Below are 20,096 nucleotides of genomic sequence, written 5' to 3' on the forward strand. Positions count from 1 at the left end.
CTGCTATCTCTTCCCTCCTCCCTTTATCGTGTTGTCCGCTTGCTGCACGCGCTTCTGCCCCCATCGTTTGCCGCTGGGTGTACACGCCGCCCCCCTCCCACCTCTTCCTGCGAGTCTCCGGTTGTCAAAGCGCCGGCTCGAACTTTGAAGTTGGCGAACTGTGCGCCGCAAAGTTGCCCAACGGCTTGCTGGTAGTGGCTGCCTACTTCGCCCCTACCGCACTCACGAAAGACGTCGTGCACTTCCTGCAACTCGCATTAACCGTCCATCGATCCCCACCGATGTTAGTAGTGGGGGACTTTAATGTTGACATAACGACAAACAGCAATTTCCTAACACTTATGCGGGAGAACATCCCGTTCATCTCGCTCGTAACGCGTCCCACGGCTGTGACAACCTCGCGAGGCACTTGTATAGATCTCGTCTTTGAGAATCAAGCATTGGTGTACCAAGTCGAACATATATCAGTCTATTTCTCCGACCACAAAGCTTCCTTCATGGCTGTCAAGAACTGTTAGTGGAGTCTTTGTTAAAGGAATACGTGTGAAAAATATAAAAAAATTATGTGATAGCGCATACATGTGTTGCTCGATTTCTTTGCCTCAATCTATCGAAAAGGTGAAACAGCTTATTTGCTGCGCTCAAATTTCGCATTAGGAAGTAACGTAATCGTCGGTAATTTTTTCTCCTGGAAACGGCTGACCATTGTTACGTCGTTAACATTCGGCCTCAAAACCCACCTTCGTGTATCGGAACTCACTCGAAGGTTCTCGCCCATTCTATGACGAAATATTCATTGATAATTCCCTTTGCTTGCGCGAATGTGCTTGCCGACAACAAGTGTACGGAGCGTCTGCGCATACGCCACTGCTCCAAGTACGCAGGCAGCACTTCACACCGCTTTCTATGTTTTGGAACACGTACTGAATAATCATGATTTCCTCCTGCAGTGGTTTCGCACTTTCGCGAACACGGCACAGAAAAGCGTAAAAGCAGCTCCAACGTAATAATGATTTGTGCATTTGATGTCGAAATAGTGTCAGATGCGAATGCTTTCTTTTCCACAGCTAAAGACTAACGTAAATGAGAACGTGGCACTATATCCAGGACCACTCTAAATTATGTGCGCTTTCTATTCCGTAGCGTTACTCCAAAGCCAGGGTATGTTTCTCGTGAATATGCTGGTATCAATTGTGGAACGCACGGCGAGCACAAGCGATCACACTCGCACGTACGAGTTGCGCATTCGTAGCCAACCCGTCTGAGCCGCGGACCACATTTCGACGATCGACGACTGCGCTCGCCGCTATCGCCGTGTTTTGTGTGTTGCTTCTTTTACTGCGCGCGAGTTATCCAGTGAATAGCTAATTCCCTAACTTTTTTTGGGCAGTGCTATATTTCTGAATCACCGTACTACAAATTGAAAATATGCAATGCCGGCTGGCGACGCTTTTCATCACGCAAGCGTTGCCACACACCTTGCAGCTGCCATGGTGCTGTTAAGAACGCTCAGCATCAGATGCCACTAACGACATGTCACCCCTGAATGTTCTAGAAAACTGTCGCAAGAGCATGCGTGCAGCGCTAAACCTTCCTGTGTCTTTCAATGTTTGCTTCTCAGCCGAAACTTCCGATTTTGAAGCATACTTCACAACCTCAATCGACTATTTTGTTATTTATTAGGGGCGTTTTTTAACTTACGTCGACCGCTAAAAAAAGCCCACAAAATTGAATAAATTGACGTCGCGGCAGTGCAACTGTCCACTCGCGGACATGCGCGATTCAAAGAAAAAAAGTTAAGCATTCCATTCGCTAATAATTTTAAATACACTATTTACGATAATATTATGAAATTGATGACATGTCTTTATTTAAAGGTATTAACATATTGTTGTATCAGTATAGTCCCGGGTCCCTGCATCTCAAATCTGCTATGCGCGCTGACATAAAGCATCAATTCATTCGTCCCTTTTTAGATTTCTCCCAAGATATTCCCGTATGCCTCGTGTATTCCTTGATTAAGCAACGCCTTTGGGACTGCTGGTTTCTCTAGTGAATAAAGTGCCGTTCCATAATATATGAAAAGCATACAAAGAATTTCGTTGCACTGAGCAGATCCCTCCATTACCTGATTGATGCCATGGATGTGATACATTGCAGAATATCCTTTCCTGAAGCCAGTCTGTCTCTTCTTTGACTAGTCAATTATTTCCCCGATTGTCTCCCCGATCAATTATTTCCCCGATCTTGTCTTAAGGGCACACACCGCTTCCCGCTGTGCGGCACTCGTCAAGTCGCAGGTGTCTGAGAATCGCCATACCATCGCTATGGCGGCAAACCTTACCATCTTTCTGGTTGCTTTGTATTACTATAGACTCCACCTCGACGTACCCGCTCATCTAATATGTCTTCTTCCGTGTTACGACGGAATTTACCGTTTTAGTACCATGTCCTAGACATGACTTATGAAACTCCCTCGCTCGTACTGAAGCCAGCTTCTAATCGAACTCGCACACACAACATAACAGTCATCCGCCTTAACCCGAACGTCCCATCCTTCGATGTCCCGTTTCCCTTTCCAACTCCCCCTCCTCCGAACGAACAGCTGGCCAGCATTCCCATTCCTGGGAGCCTGGGTCACTGGCATGAAGACGAACGCTTTGAGAGGGCTTGTTCAAGTCAACTTAAAGTGAAAGATTAGTCGCGCATGAACTTAGACACCATATTGTTGTCGGTTAAGTTAGGCGCTTATCCTAACAATACAAGCAAATGGATGTGTTTTTTGTAAGAGTATCATTATGATATCATCGAAGCATGCTCAAGAGACGAGCCGCCGCGAGAACGACGATGACGTCGGTTTGTGCCCTTGGCGCGAGCGACTGTCGGCATGGCTGTCTGGCTCCAGTGAAATAGCCTGTAAATAGCCTCCTTCGTCTATATCTTTCCACACGTAACATTCTGGTGGAAGATAGCGATCCCCGTCCTCGCCATGGAACTCCGAAGTGGTCGGTATATCGAGCATGTCACCATGCCTCCGGGTGACGAGACCGCTTACGTAACGGCTTCGGCTTGTCCGACGGCTCCAATCGTCACGGTTGCCAACACCGCGACCCTGATGTGTATCTGGCCTAGAGGGACAGGACGTTGAGGAATGCATCAAGCTCTATGAACACGCCAGTGCCAATAATATATGGGACCCAACGATTATGCTTGCCAGTGTCATCTTTTATCTCGGTGGTACCTCACGCGTGTGGCAGCAAACGCATGACGAAGCGATAACCAGTTCGGGCAGTGTCAAAGGAAAATCACGGCAAGTGGTCGGCGAACCCTTTGGGCACAAGGTTGCTGCGAGAAAGGCTCTTGCGTCACGTGTTCCGACATCTAAAGAGCCGTACCTTTCATACATCCTCAACGTCTTGGCTCTATGCCGAAAAGCTGACGATACAATGTCTGAAGGAGATAAAGTGACACATGTGCTAAAAAGCATCGCCGAAGACACTTTCAATTTGCTTGTTTTCGGCACCGTCTCGACTATCGACGCCATCATAAAAGAATGCCATCACCTTGAACAAGCTAAGAGCCGCTGTATCACACACCATATCACGCATCTACCCAACACTGCTGCTACCGCATCAGACCCCCACCTGTGACGACGTAACCCGTATTGTTCACCGCGAGCTTGAGGCCACCTGTTCAGAAGCTTTTTCCTCGATGCATCCCGATTCACCAGCAACCACGATTGCGATGATTCATGCCGTCGTCAGACAGGAATTTGAGAACATGGGTCTGAACTCCGTGTGTTCAACGTCTCAACCCAGCGTTGCCCAGTTCTCTAGCGGCCCTCCTCGTCCCCGGAAGTCCTTTTCTGGCGCACTTCACCACAACCCGTCCGAATGGCGTACCCCTGATTAGAGGCCCATCTGCTTCCACTGCTGTCGCATCGCCCACGTCGCTCGGCATTGCCGCAACGGAGGGCCACCACCTCCTCGAATATACACCGCCACTTATTCCCGCATCTTCAGAACTTCTGTTCCCTGTGCCACCCATCATTAGCCCACTGCCGCTGATGCTCCAGCTACGAACCTTCGCTACAGCCGCTCCCTCTCACCTCGAAGCCATCAGTCTTGTTCGCCCCAACCCCGTCACTTCTCTTCGCCGCCTATCGCCTCCCGGACCCAGCCGAAAAACTAGGTACTGTAGCTCCTGGAGGTGAAGCTGCGTTGTCGACCCTGCCTTCAAATCATCACTTCACGTTACCCTACGAACCAATACTTTCCCGACGTTGACGTTGACGGCTATCCTGTCACTGCACTCATCGATGCAGGAGCACATCTTTCTATTAAGAGTGCTGCCTTCCGACGACTGAAGCGCCTCAACCCAGCGTCGGCACTCGTCGTCCGCATCGCGGATGGCGTCGTTATGCCTATTGTCGGCATGTGTGCGACACGCGTCAGCATCGCCGGCCGCCACACTGTTGTCATCGTCACCGTGATTGCTCACTGCCCCCCATGACTGATTCTCTACCTAGATTTTCTCTCCGCGCATTCTGCTCTTATTTACTGCTCTGCCAGTACCCATCGCCTTGAGTTGCCGAATCTCGGAGAACCTTCTGACGCACCCCAGTGCCACTTACACCGCACCGGCTTTCTTCGCCTGCTAACAAAGTCAATAGCCTACATTGAACTGTTGTCTTCCCCACCAGTTCCTGATGGCGAGTCCCTCGTCACGCCTCTGCCCGACATTCCACTACAGTATGACGTTACCGTGCCTCACAGTATACTTACTCTTATTGCGGACCGCACTTTCACGCCTATTTGTAACTTTCGATTGGCAAAGCAAATTCTACATCAAGGCCTTGCCAACGTTGATTGTCTCGGCGACCATCACGTGGCAACTTTATCGACCGATGCTTCAAGTGAGCTTAGCAGGCCCATCGTGCCCACCTCGGCCGCCGATACCAAGATACAAAAAATCGTTGCGACCAACTTGTCTTCTGCGCAGGCTGAAGACCTTTACCAAATATGATCGTCCTACAGAGATATTTTCGACTTCGACGATCGCCCTTTAGGACGGACCCTCGCGGTCAACCATTGGATTCTTACTGGCGATGCTACTCCTATTCCCCGACGACCGTATTGAGTTTCTGCGTCGGAACGCCGAGTAATTCAAAATGAAGCGAACAAAATGCCAGATAAAAACATCATTGAGCCTTCTTCGATTCCCTGGGCGTCACCTGTAGTGTTGGTTAAGAAGAAGGATGGCACGTGGCGCTTCTGTGTAGACTACCGCCATCTGAACAACATTACTAAGAAGGACGTCTACGCGCTCCCACGTATAGACGACGCCTTTGACTGCCTCCAGGCTTCCAGCTGTTTCTCTTCTATTGGTATTTGTTCTGAATACTGGTAGATTGCCGTTGACTATAAGGAGTGAGAAAAAACCGCGTTCATCACACCTGATGGCCTATACCAATTTAAAGGAATGCCGTTTGGATAATGCAATGCCCCTGCCACCTCTGAGCGTATGATGAACTCCTTGCTCCGAGGTTTCAAATCGTCCGCATGTCTCTGCTACCTCGACGACGTAATCGTCTTCTCGCCCACGTTCGACACTCTCCTTGAGCGTCTAACAGTTATACTTGATGTATTTCGCAAGGCGAAGCTGCAACTTAACTCGTCGAAATGTCGTTTCGGCCACAACCAAATTACTGTTCTTGGCCACCTCGTTGACGCTTCCGGAGTACAGCCTGATCCCGACAAAACTCGTGCTGTCCGAGACTTCCGGTTCCGAAGACAGCCGCAGACGTTCGAAGTCCTTTAGCGCTATGCTCGTACTTTTATCGTTTTGTTGAAGATTTTGCGGCAATTGCTAGACTCCTCACTCATCTTTTGAAGAAAGGCGCACAATTCTCCTGGGGTGCTACAGAAACCGCCGCCTTCTATTGTCTCGTCACTCTTCTCTCCTCACCACCCATTCTCGCCCACTTCGACCGTGATGCTCCTACATAATTGCGTACAGATGCCAGCGGTGATGACGTAGGTGCCGTCTTAGCCCAGCGTCAGCGTGGCCGGGATCGCGGTATTGCTTAGCGAGCCGCCTCCTCATACATTTGGCGCCCAACTATTCCATTACGGAACGAGAATGTCGTGAACTGGAATGGGCGGTTGCGAAGTTCCGTCCTTACCTTTACGGTCGCTTTTTTTCGTAGTCACTCACCATCACGCTTTCTGCTGTCTTTCATCGCTAAAAGATCTACCGGCTGGCGTGGTCGATGGGCTTTGAGGGTACAAGAATTTTCGTATTCCATGATGCACAAGTCGTGCCGCCTACACCAAGACGGTGACAGCTTGTCGCGTTACCCTGTTGCCGAATCTGACTCCTCCAATAATGGCAGTGCTGCTTGCGTATTCTCTGAATAACTGCTACTTCATTCTGCCGACAAACAGCGTCCTGGCGCATACTTCAGAGCACTCATTGACCGTTTTGAACACTCTCCGGCTGATGCTACTCTACGCCTCTGAATCACCCACGATGGTACTCTGTGCCGTCGTAACCTGCACCCGCACGGCTCTGAGCTCCTACTTGCAATGCCTAAACACCTCTGCTTATCCGTCCTAGAAGAGCTTCACGACGCACCAACGGCAAGACACCTCGGCGTATCTCGAACCTATGACCATGTACGTCGTTTTTTCTGGCCGGGATTTGTCTGTTCCGTGCGACGTTACGTGACCGCTTGTGAACTTTGCCATCGACGAAGAAGCTTTCCCAGATCCCCACTGGTTTCCTGCAGCAGCTCGACCTCCCTGCCGAGAACTTCCATCGTGTCGACTTAGACACTCTCGGCCCATTTTCGGAATCAGGATCAGGAAACAAGTGGGTTCCAGTCGCGGTGGACTACGCGAACCGTTACGCCGTAACTCACGCTCTTGCGACCAGTTTCGCAACTGATGTTGCGGACTTCCTCCTACATGACCTCATTTTGATGCAAGGTACTCTGCGCTAGTTGCTAACACACAGTGGCCGTAGATTTTTGTCCAAGGTCATTGACGACATCATGCGTGCCTGCTCACCTAATTTAGCACCTCCTCCCACCCTCGAACGAACGGCCTCACTGATCGTTTGAACCGCAACATTGCAGATATGTTGTACAAGTACGTTTCAGAAGGCGACCAGGAATGGGACCTTGCACTGTCTTACATTGCCACGTACCTTACATTGCCTAACACTGCCACTGAATAAATAATTGAATCATAGGTTCTAGGAGGCCTCCTTTTTACTTCCTTAAGTCTTTGACTATTGACCTTCGTCTACGTTTACAATGCATATAGAGCATGTTACATGCGTTTTGAAACGATACCGACTGCAATTATGCGAGCCCCAGGCTTATGTTTTAATAATTTGAACCATCTCAAACACCACGTTTATTACTTTGCTTTACCAAAAGTAACCTTTCTTTGTCTGCAGGAGAATTTCTTGTTTTTATCTTCAACGGAGCAATAAAGGTTCGTTAAGCGAAGGCACACATCTAACTGGGTGTAGCTGTATAAATGCGCTCGTCACGTCTTCAGCTGCGTTAGGCATCAAAATGCATTATAACAGCCAAATACATCGGTATCAGCACGTCTTTCCTATTCCTCAACTGTCTTTTAGCAATAGTAAGTATATGTGGTTTGTGCGTTTATGTGAAATAAATGCCAGATGCGAATATAAATCTTATTTCTTTACGTTATGTACCGTATATTCAAGTCTATAGTCCACGGATTGTGTGAGCGTGAAAATGAAAATTCGTTGAACAGACCGGAGAACAAACCCTCTATGCGTACGGATTATGCATTATTCCGCTTCTGGGACCCTTGAAAGGAAAAATGTGGTCAGGATTTTGTGGCGAAAATTACGCAGACATGGGGAAATTAGCTCAACAGTGATGGTCCACAGCCTTTCTTAAATATTTTAGCTCATACTGGCTGCTCGCCAAATGCGAGTAAATACTGCAAATGTTGCTCATTGTGGCCGCTTTTTGCATGTCGACTCATGAGTGCATGCTCAACACCTCGTATCAAATAATTCAACAGATTTACGTGACTCTAAAGGTGCACAAAAACACGGGCAACGCAGTGGTGCCGGCGCGATGCCATTGGAGGCCGTACGTTGCGTGCTAGCGCTTTTATTGGTGCCACAAATTTTGGCCCGCTTGATTGTACTGACTGCAAGGAATGCTTACTGCGCCATTTAACCATTCCAAGCCCTAGCGCTAAATCAGGCTATCACTGTCAATAGTTCGCCTTTGTGTCGATATTTGCAAGTTTGGTGCAATGCTGCAGCTATAGATGATTGTCTATATGTCGCGTTTGGTGTGCTGCCTGATGTCCCGATTGTAACATACATAAAGCACAACTTAAAGAGAACTCACTCATGTATAAGGTCACTAAAATTAATAGCAGCGAAAATATTTTACAACAAGTATTACGCAATAAGCGTCGTTTAGGGTCTCATATCTTTTCTTTTCAAAAACGACTGCTTGCTTTATCCTCGTACTGATCCGAAGGCCAAGGCAAAATAAACTACAAATGAAACATCAGTGTATTTGGGACACCATACATTATGCCATCTCACAATTTCTGCATGCATGTATCTTTAAATATATAAATAAGCCATCAAAATTATCAAATTATTTTTATTGGTTTGTTCTGTATATATTAAAATTTGTATCTATACTTTTCCCGGGGACTGCAATTCACCCCCTACTAAAGTGATCGCTCAGGGCAAACAAAACGCTCCTGCATGAGTTCGAACTCACTCGAATGCTATCGTTAAATCTATCTGTTTTAGTATGTTCTCGCCGTCCTGTTTATATGCATGCGTAGCGTGAATTGTGTAGTGTTTTCGGGAAGGCACGCGGGCTCCAGCAATTAACCTCGAACTTTCGACGAGTCACGTGTGATGAGCCTACGCCTTTGGCCAGCAGGTCAGATTTTTGACTATCGCCGACTGTGCGCACGGCTACCGTTATGAGTTGATTTTCCATGGTTTTCCGGGCCTCAGGTTTCCACAAGAAAAAGTTGGCTTTGATTTCTCAAAGGTTTCAGTACCTTCTACTTCTTCACCATCACTAAAACATGATATGTGGTGGAGCAGCTTTAGCGCTCATGTACCGGACGTCCCTGTCAAACCCACACACTGAAGACACCACCACCATCGCCACGGACTATCGAGGTAGCCGCTGCCTACGAAACGTGCCCCCGGAGCACGGACTACTGCCCGAGCAGAGCACAAGGACCAGCCCTAAGACAGAAGGTACCATCAGAGCTCCAGCATCGCATGTCATGCAGCAACAACCTGGGTAGCCACCTGTCTTCCGTGGATCATTGGATGAAGACGCAGTTACGTGGCTGGAAACCTTCTAAAAAGTAGTCACATTGAACGACTTGAATAGCACGGACAACCTACGCCATGCCTATTTGTGTTTGTATGACTCTGCTCGGACGTGGTTTGAGAATTGAGAGTGAACCTTAACCTCGTGGGAACTGTTCCGAAGCAGATTTCCGCAGGCCTTTACAAGCGTCATACAGAAAGAAAAGTGACGAACTGCTTCTTTAAAGTTTCACACAACTACCTAAAGAAAACATCGCCATCTTCACTCAGGAGACGATCCGACTGTTTCACCATGTTGATCCTGAATAGCCGGAGGTAGAGAAAGTATGTTTCGTGAGAGGCCAGTGAAGCGGACGAATGCGCTACCCAGAAAAGACAGTTCAGAAGACGCTAGAAATTCGCTTCAGACAACGTGATCGCCAAACGGTTGGGCTGAAGTACGATGTCCATGCACTTGGGACCAAAGACTTGCGCTTGACTACTCAAGAATTTGTGCGAGAGAAGGTGCAGAGGATGTTCTCAAGGTCCCTGGCTCAGGTAGCCTTGATCATTGACATCACTCGAGAGGAAATCCAGCGGTCATTGTGAGTTTCCAAAGTGCACCCGGAATCGCCACAGCCCCTGCCTGAAGCAAATTACCTACGCCGCCGTGGTCCGCTCTCAAAGCGACCTCAGCGAGCACACCAGGGCTCCCTCACGCCGCAATTCTGTCGTCCGGCGCCACCACAGCCAGCTGGAGCACCATTACTCAGCGAAACTACCCAAGTAAGATAGACTCCCGCTCAGCTACATCGGCCGAGAGGTGGGTCACGTCTATCGGCGGTGCACCCACACCAAGGTTAACGGCCTCGTCGTATCACCAAATACATGTCTGCCGCTCAGTGGAGACACAAACTACCTTGCCTTTCGCCATTACCAGAACGCTACATGCCGCTGCAGCACCGGCCATACGCCAGCCGAGCCCCGGGACAGCCCGTATGCCAATATCCGGAGAAATAATAGCAGCAGCCGATTTTGGTGCGTTCGCTGTTCTTCAAAATGACGAAGATCCTCTGCCGTCAACGAAGATGGGGAAGTGGCCTGTGCGACGACGAGCTACGACACGCCGGCATCCGGATGAGTGCTGAGAGCAAAGACAACGCCGACAAAAGACCTGCTTGCACGACGTGCTAGCAAGAAGTCCATCAGACGAAGCCGTGATCCGCCGCGAAGACCTAACTGCAACGCAAGGCAAAGAACCACAGACCTCCACGGTATTCCCGATATCCATGAAGTCACAGTTCTAGTTGGCACAAAAGCCTTCTGCTGCGTCATGAGTGGACCCTCTGCCACCCAGCTGAAAAAGGCTAAGACTGCGTGGCAAACCTTTCAAATTCGAACAGTTGGAGGACGCCTGATGATCCCCAGTAGAACTTCCACGGCAAGAATCCCCGTTCATCACAGGCCCCAACCTGCCACGCCTTCGTTATACTGCAGCAGTGTTCACTAGAAGTAATTCTTGGTAATGAATTTCCGAGCCAACATGGCACAATCATCGACTTGAAGTCGAAGTCGATAACGCTACCAGAAAATCAAGCCATACTGCCGAAGAACTCTCGGAGTCAGCGTGCCTTTAGTGTGTTCTAAGATCACGTCTGAATCCTGCCTCGCTCCTGCATTGTCATTTGCATCGGCACCGATGCAACCGCAGACGTAGAAGATGTCATTGAGAGCGACCAACGTCCGCTGCTCGACCGTAAAATTTGCGGCTCTAGAGGGTTCGTTCGACTGCACGAAGCAAAACCGAAAATAGGGCTAACAAATTACAAGTAGGAGTTCAAACACGTCAATAAGGGCCCGATGATTTCAGAAATCACGGAAGTTTGGAAAGCCAGCATTATTTTATGCGTTGCATATTGCAATCACTCAGTTTCGCCCTTGGGCGCGGCCGGGCAGCCACCATTGAGTGTATGAGCTATTATGCGTTGCATATTGCAATCTATCAGTTCAACCCTTGGGCATGGCCGGGCAGCCACCATTGAGGGTATGAGCCATTTTTCATTGCTGCGCGTCTCATATGTGGGTCTATTCTCTTTTAAGTTCGCTATGTTTGTCATTAGGTTGCTTCTATTTTTATGCGTTGTATATTGCAATCACTCAGTTCAGCCCTTGGGCGCGGCCGGGCAGCCACCATTGACCTTTTGCGCAACAACGTGACGTGACGTCACGACAGCTGGAGGAAAAGCTGGGCCCCAACTCGCGCAATATGCAACGCATTCTTGGCTTAACCAAGCTAAGCCTGGCCATTTTTTTGGTCCTCTAGGACTTTGCCCCATCTATATCGACTTGCTTGTTTGAGGAACCAGCTTTCGAAATAAAATGAAGCCTTTCAAGGTATGTATAGGATAAGCTTCGAAGTCGTCTACTCCAGTATAAAGACTGCTTTGCAGCGTCATCAAAGATTCGACAGGCACAAGTTCCTAAGCAAGTATAATTACTGAAGATTCCTCTCGGCCATTGGGTTAGAGCTCGTAGCGAGTTTGAACGTGGAAACTTGAAGCCATAAAACACCAAGTTGATAAAATGCTGCGGCATGAAATTATCCAGCAGTAAAAAAGCACGTGGGCGTCCACTTCTTTCTTGGGGAGGAAGAAGGATTGCTGTCCCCATTTTGGCGTCAGTTACCATCGCCTGAGCAGGATCGCTAAGAACGACATATACGCCCTACCCCGAATGGACCACACTAGAGCGACTCTGCGACACAACATATTTTTCGTCGATGGATCTTAAGGGTGGCTACTCGCCAACCGAAATAGACGAGAGTGACATAGAAACAATTGCCCTTATTACGCCAGACAACCTCTTCGAATTCAAGGTCATGCCATTTGGCCTTTCGTCGGGACACACAACATTCCACCGCGTGATCGATATGGTCGTGGCAGGCATAAAGTGGCAGACGTGTCAAGCATACTTGTGTGTTTTTAGGGTATTTAGGATATATTAGAGTTTAGGCGTTTTTTAGTGTATTCTCTCGCATTATCGAGCAACTGACCCATATCACGAAATCAAAGGTCGAGGTTAAGTGGCAAGCGCCGCAATATCAAGAGTTCCGAGGTTTTACCCGCGCCTGCAGTCAGCATCAGTACTTGCCCACTTCAGCTTAAACGCCGATACGGAAATACATACCGACGCAAGAAGTGTACGCTACCGCACCTGGCTATTCTAAAGAAGAGACAAAGAGTCATAGATTACACTAGCGGCTGGCTATCGAAAGTGGAAGCCAATAATTCTGCGACAGAAAGAGAATACCTTTCTATCATTTGAGCACGCTCAAGCCTTAGATTGCAGGACTTTGACGTCAGCTTGGCCTACAAGACCGAACAATAACACTATGATAGCGAACGCCTGTCTCGCGTCCCATCAAGCCGCCACCGCAAGACGACCAATATGAGGACCTCTTCCTGGGGGCAATATGTGCCGACGACTTTGCTAAACAGCAGCGAACAGGCTCGGAGCTAAAAAGCCTTCCTATGTACCGGGAAGGGAGGACCAATTCTTTTCCCAAGTGCGTTTAGACGTAGACTGCCTTCATTTTCGCTATTGAACCATGTCCTCGCAAAGAACCGCTTTTTCCCACCCCGCGAGAACTACCTTCTCACACTCCGGTCAGATGATGATCAGCTAGACAACCAGGCGTCTCACATTTCCTGTACGCTCGCAAGAATATTAAAAAAGTGTTTTGGCAGCGCCTGGCCTCAGCTGTCTACCGTTACATGAAGACATGCGAGGATTGTTAGCAACTCAAGACACCTGTAATAAGGCCAGCGGAAACGCTACAACCGATCGAGTCTCCTTACCTTCCGTTCTGACCAATGGGGTTTGACCTATCGGGGTCATTTCCTGCATCAAGATTGGGAATAAGTGGATCGTCGTGGCTACCAACTACTTTACCCATTACGCGTAAACGAAAGCTGTGCCTAACGGTAGTGCGGCCGAAGTTACTGAATTCTTCGTCGAAAATTTACCCGCTGTGGTTGCTCAGTGGCTATGGTGTTGGGCTGCTGAGCACGAGGTCGCGGGATCGAATCCCGGCCACGGCGGCCGCATTTCGATGGGGGCGAAATGCGAAAACACCCGTGTGCTTAGATTTAGGTGCACGTTAAAGAACCCCAGGTGGTCAAAATTTCCGGAGTCCTCCACTACGGCGTGCCTCATAATCAGAAAGTGGTTTTGGCACGTAAAACCCCAAATATTATTATTATTATTATTCGTCGAAAATTCGTCGTCGACGTGGTGCCGCGAAAGCTCTCATCACCGACCGAGCGCGGCTTTTACAGCGAAGCTTACCCAATCGATTCAGCAATGCAGCCAGCCAAGCCACAGGAGGACAACGGCCTACCAACCTCGGACTTATGGCGTTACGGAGCGGCTCAGCAAGACCCTCGGTGACATGCTAGCTACATACATTGGCGTCTAGCTCAAGACGTTGGATGCCGTCCTTCTACACGTAACTTTTGCATTCAGCATGGCGGTGCATGTCAAGCCGTTCGCAGAGATCACGCCGTTCAAGCTGGTTTACGGCAGGAGCCACACGACGAATGTCGATGCCATGCGGCCACACGTTACCCACGAAGGGAATCTCGATACCGCCGCCTGTTGGCAGTGGGCCGAAGAAGCACGACACTTGGCCTGCCTGCGCATGAGCGGCTAAGTATTGCATCGTGAGAAGGAAGAGTACCGACAGCGAGCGCTTAGGTGTTCTCAACAGCAGAGCCTCAAACGCGATGTAGCCCATAGACCAGGTGGTGCAGGCCTTCTGCTGAGGTGACGACGCAGTTTCCGCACACAGTTTTGTCTTGCGCGTCCGATTAGTCTGTGACGCCTCGTCGCCTATTAAGTGCAGCTATAACATGTATCAGCAGTGCCTACACACCAGCTACTGGTTCATTGCGGCGGCAATAAGTAAGTAAAATGCTCCGCTAAGTAGCACGGAAAAGACGTCGGCGGGCCAATCTCGCTTTGGTCTGGCGAGAGGTACGCCAGCGCGAAGCAGAACGCCTTCGCGGTCTCGCGGCGCACGCTACGATCTCTGCCACTCGCATTCCTGTAGCTTAGTCTCTCGTAATTCAACTGGCGGCTCAGGACACTACAGAACCGTACAAAAATGCCTGTACCTTATCCGAAATCGCTCGGCAGTAGGAAGCCGCTCGCCAACAGGGCGCCGAGAGCCAAGCAAACCTGCAACACAGTCGCCTACCCGTAAATCGTGCGCCTTTCACTGCAGCGCGCCGTGAGTTCATGAAGCAAGCATGCAACAGCTATTGTGAAGACACGTTTCACTTTCATGCTCAACCTATTCCTATAAAACAGGGAGCAACCATATTGTTCTTTTTATGGGCACAGGCTCACGTAATAAGGAGTTATCATTGCTTGTTCAAACGTTTCGTTACTGTATTGTTCTTCACAATCTCTACACAGTGACAATATACACCCTGGGTCCGCAGTCATTTGTGGTGCTAGTTGTTACAAGGAGAAAAGCAATACAGTGGTTACGTACATGGACGTATTCATGAATAGAAACAGAACCAACAGGTTCCATGTTCTTGCAAACGTGGAAGATGGGGATTACGTAAATGTCTCATTTTTTATTATAGTGAATGCTAGCTTAAGTAGAACAAAGCAATAGTGATCTACAAAGTATATAAAGCCTTCAGGAACGTGCTTCCAGTAATTTAATGAGTTAGAAGTTGTTGAAGATTTAGCTCTTCTAACGTAAGGCCCAGTTATCTCACGCTAACAGTGTCGGCGTGTCATGCACCTTTTTTGAGAAATGAAGGTATTGTATATAGAAAAATGTTTTGTGTCTCTTTTCTCCGCAGAGGCCTTATATCCACACCTCGCTACCAAAGAAGGTCTGTCAAGCCCACTGTGTGTTAAACGAGCCTACTTCTAATCAGGATATCCTTTCTGTTTTTTTGTCCGCAGCAAGCGCACTTGACTGGGCAATCATAGTAGCTTTGATTGCATTCAATGTAGGAAGTTGTGTTCTTTCGATCGGCCTGATATGGGGAGCGAATTCTGTAAGTACTGACTTCTTAATTAAAAAAATGTGGTGTGAACGATTCGAGTGGATTTTATTTGACTTCATTTCATACTACCCAGAATGACTAAAGCAATAAAGAAGGGAGTAATGTAATTCGGAAGTGGAATACAAGGATACAGTTTCTGTCTATACGATGTCAACCAATATTGAACGAGAACAAACAATACATAGTAGGGCGGCGATTTATCTGGAAAGACCCTTCTCGTCCTTTGAGCTCCATGTGATGTATAAGAACATAATTAGTGCAATATATGTGTTAATTCCGACCTGTACTATTAGAAAAGGCACATACGCTATTGACCAAAATCGTATATGATCCTGCGGTTTTAAATGAGAACAACGAAAGTTTCATAGAAGATCCGATAGAATCATATACCATTATGAACGCCGGACACATTTGGCATAAGATATTTTTCAATTAGGTTATTTCACTGTTGTGTGAAAAATAATATGCGGGTACCACGCATTGTCGGGATCGATGTAAGTGAAGCTTTCTTTGTCGTTTCCTTTCATGGACGATAATTCGCGCTGATGTTGACCATGAATGTTTAAGAGCGGTGACTTGACGGTGAACGTTACCTTGCGTGCACCACTGCTATTTGTCTTCGTAGTACATAGAACATGCAGGGCGAGTTTTTACTTGATGAGTTGTTTTGCGCCGTACTTCGGAACCACTGAGGTTTAGCATATTTATTGCCTCATATGGCATATCATCATATCGTGGCAGAAGCGTTACAATTTAATTGAATTATGGAGCTACGTACTGCAACCACAACCGGATTACGATGCACACCGTTGGGGTGGACTCCGGATTAATTTTGACGGTGTGGCGTTCTTTAACGTGTCCCTGAATCGAAGTTATCGAACGTTTTTAACGCGATAGCGTTAAGGAGCTCGTGTCGCAGAAAAGCCGGTGTCGTCGGCGTCGGGTGTCGGCGTCGGCGGCGTTGACCGTGAGCGATAAATCACGGCAGGCTCTTCATAAATAAAAAGCAACTTCCAAGATTGGCCCGGTGGGAATCGAACCCAGGTCTCCGGAGTGTGAGACAGAGACGCTACCACTCAGCCACGAGTTCGATGCTTGCAAGCGGTGCAAACGCGCCTCTAGTGAATGCGGTGTTGCCTTCGAAACCAGCCGTGGAAAGTTATACTGCGGTGTATATCGGTAATTATGAACATGTAACGTACAGAATTCACAATTACACGAGTTGCGAAGTGCGTTTCCGCTGCATTTCTTTTGCGCTTTCCGCACACGCAGAGCCATCTTGCGGCAAACACAGAAGACCCCCTCCTCTCAATGTACGGCGCTGCCCCGACAGGAGGCGCGCCGCGCGCGCATTGGGACCGCTGCCAGGCGCGTCGCGGGACTCCCTCTCCCCTGACGACGCTTCGCCGTGCTTCCGGTTTAGATTACTATCTATCTCTCTGCCCGTGCCGATCACGACGGTTGGCGTAGATCGTTTTCCCTCCGAGACACCGAGTTCTTTGGTTCGTTTCGTTCGCTCAGGCGCACGTTTCGTTGTCGCGCCGAACGCTGCGTTGCTCGACGTTCACCGCGTGATAGGTGGGCGCTAAGTCCGATGCGGGGCGCATCGTAAGTGATTGCTGTGCCGTAGCGCATTGTCTTATACCCCTTGGCGGGTCGACGGAAACGCTGTCGCGTCCCACTCTTGAAGGCGAAGCTTAAGCGTCCTCCAATTTTTTTTTATATATTTCGCCGTCATCGGAATGCGGCTGCCGCGTTGGGAAACAAGCCCGCTTCCTTGAGCAATGACATTGCCGCAAAGCTGTCGCGGTGGGCACAGAGTCGATTTGACGTGTGACCGCTTCCTAGTGTAACCTAGACTCTAGGGTGGGCTTTAATCCTCCTCTGCTTCTGCACGCACAGCGAAAGCTGTCCACTTGAGAAATTTGGGTTGGGTTTATTTTCAAGAAACAGCAGAAACGTGCCATACGTACTTGGAACTTAAGTTTATCCTTCAAGTCCCTCTGGACCTGCGCGTTAGTAGACAGGTAAGCATTGCAATTTCTGCAATGCTTTTGCAGGCGGTCACGGATAAATACCACTAGACAAGGGTACTGTGGCTACGCCCATGGAGCAGCTGCGGATATTGTGCACATTGGACGCGGTCCAAAGGTCAAAACGAGTTTCTCGCGTCTACTTTCTTCTCTGCCGCGCTGCTGTCATCTATGCACACGCTTTGAACCACCCCCCGACGCGGTGTTCCAGACAGCAGCAACACAGTAGGAAAGTCGTAGGAAGAGGCCAAGAAAGCTTCGATTGAAAAATACACAACCATGGGATATTCACATCGGAGCCTATGTAGAGTATGGTAATAAAAGTTGTTAGTTAAAAAGGCGTATAGTGTTTCCTGCATGATGCAATTTAGGGCGTAGTTGTGGCACTAGGTGCGGTAATAGTTCATAGCAACGACTTTCGCAGCCTTAATACAAGGGCTATAAGTTGTTCTAAGAAGTCTTTTAGAAAATATATTACATAGAGAATTGCCATCTGCTGTGGAGTTTGCATCAGTAACAGAAACTCCCCCGTTTCATTGCTTGTATACAACCATGCTGCTATCACTCACATAAGGAATTCTTCTAGAGGGCTATGACGCTAATGTGCAATCATTTAACAGGTAATTATTGGCATACCCTCGCCCCGTAGAGCTATACTGTGATGCGTGTCTTCAAATGATTGTGTTACATGAAAACAGGCTTGGTGCTTATTTCAAAGTAAATGCAGCAAGTGTTGTGACTGTTCGGTTATAGTGAAAAAAAACTATTGATCGTTCGCTTCTTTTATTGAAAAACAAAGGGTGCTCATTTTTTTCTAGTGAAACTAATTGTCAAGTGCCCTAACAGTTCTGCATATTTGTGCTTATTGAGAGTAAATACATTTAAAATTCACTTACCTCCATTGTGGCGGCGCGAGCTCGTCCTCTGCGCTCGACATAGTCTAGCTTCTGGGACGAAGCTTGTCCGGAGGTTTTACACGGTAGTGTATAGAGGTACAAAAGAGGTATAGAGGTACAAAAAATAAATTATCCTGAGCCGCCGATGCATGATGTGCGTAGTAGAGCATGTGCAGAGGTATAGTGAGAGTCCGGGCTCGTCAGCGAGCGTCATTACGTTGCAGAGCCATTCGGTGGTCGAGCCGCCCCCCTCTCTTCTGAAAATTTTTTTGTGCCTGCGCCACAGCTTCTCTTCCTGATATGTCCACAAAAAGGGGGTTAGTTTGCGATTGTTAGCGGCACCGATACAGCTGAACAGAGCAGGTTATTTTTGGAAGAGTGACAGTGGTCGTGAGCAGTTACAAACAGACAAATTTATATGTCGAAATTCGGAAAAGGTAATCTGGGCTAAAGCTAACTTTGACCTGCTCGTTTCGACTGGGACAGGGTGAGGATACTGGGAGACTGGGAAATGAGCGAGGATAATTAGCAGGAAGCATTTATACCTCCTCCGTGGCTCACACCACTTCGGCGAGCACCAGGTATGATCATGCAATATACATGCTGTCTGATCATTGCGAGCGTTCAGTAAATGTCATGGTGTCACGTCAGCGGTTCACTCGCCGTGCTCAACAAGCAGGGGAGACTTTGGTCAAGCACGCTGCGACATTACGAAGCTTGATTGGTGATCGCTGTTTTAGAAGTCTCAGTGATGCACTGGTACGTGACCAGCTGGTCTCAAAAACCACGAATCATCAGTTGCGTGAGCGATTACCTTTTGTAGAAATTTCATTAACCCTCTCAGACGCTCTCGCAATCGCAAAAAAGTGCGAACAAGCACTGAGTCAAGAAATTTAAGAGCATGCTTCAGTTCATCAGGGTTAAACAAGAAATGAAGGTTCGCCCGATCGTCGCAACCTCATGACGAGCATGTACGTGATGACATGTACTAATGATGCGAGCGTCAAATACTAGGCGTCATGAAAATGCCAGCATAGCGCCGTCACGGTACGATGGATCAGCTTTTGAACAACCCTGCCTGCAAGGCACGTAACCGCAAATGTCGGCGCTGTGGCAAGACTGGGTGCTTGGATTCTATGTGCAAGCGGTCTAAAATTGGCGACGAGGTTCTACTTTTTGACAATGACGACGACGGTAGTTCACAGAGCAGTGGAAAGACAATTTATCCAGTCAAGGGACGTAAAAACGGTATTCACGCATCCGTCGTCGTGGAAGGTCGGAAAATTTCGTTTTCTTGTTGATACATGCCATATCCTGCTTTCCTGGCCGAAAAACTGTACACACATTTCTTCGCGAGCACTTGCCTTCTGAATTCCAGCTCCGTGCCACTCTTCGACTATTGTAAATAAGAAGAGTCCAAGCATGCTTTTCTGCATCACCTGCTTTCCAAGACCGAAGTTGTTGTATTCGTGTTTACACTGCCTATGAAGGCACCGCTGTGCTGGGCCTATATGCCTTGGCGGCTTTGCACATGAATATCGAAGGTGCATCGCTGCAGTGTCTGGTACTGACACCTAATGCGCCCCAAGGACCACCTGATCTACGTTCAGACTAAGAACATCTGTTCGCTATTAAACTGCGGGCTTACCAAGGGATTCACACATAAAGCGAAAGTTCCAAAGTCTCTTCAGCCCGTTTCCAGGAATGTGCAACATGTGACGTTTACT

General features: G+C 48.4%; 1 protein-coding gene across 7 annotated transcripts in view; it reads left to right on the forward strand.

Moving 5' to 3' along the window:
- LOC135910206 (uncharacterized) overlaps positions 1-20,096 on the forward strand; it is a 170,427-nt gene that overhangs the window by 38,500 nt on the left and 111,831 nt on the right. For 6 of the 7 annotated variants that reach the window (XR_010566941.1, XR_011509216.1, XR_011509217.1 and 3 more), the window contains 2 exons: positions 15,231-15,263; positions 15,337-15,431. The exons of the other annotated variant lie outside the window; for it this stretch is intronic. Coding sequence is in view for 3 of the 6 variants with exons in the window: in XM_070528130.1 (XP_070384231.1) it covers positions 15,231-15,263; positions 15,337-15,431 (128 nt within the window). In the remaining 3 variants the exon portion in view is untranslated. The remainder of the gene's footprint in view (positions 1-15,230; positions 15,264-15,336; positions 15,432-20,096) is intronic. 7 annotated transcript variants of the gene reach the window in all.

The sequence above is a fragment of the Dermacentor albipictus genome, chromosome 10 (genome assembly GCF_038994185.2).
Source record: "Dermacentor albipictus isolate Rhodes 1998 colony chromosome 10, USDA_Dalb.pri_finalv2, whole genome shotgun sequence".
Classification (NCBI taxonomy): Eukaryota; Metazoa; Arthropoda; class Arachnida; order Ixodida; family Ixodidae; genus Dermacentor; species Dermacentor albipictus.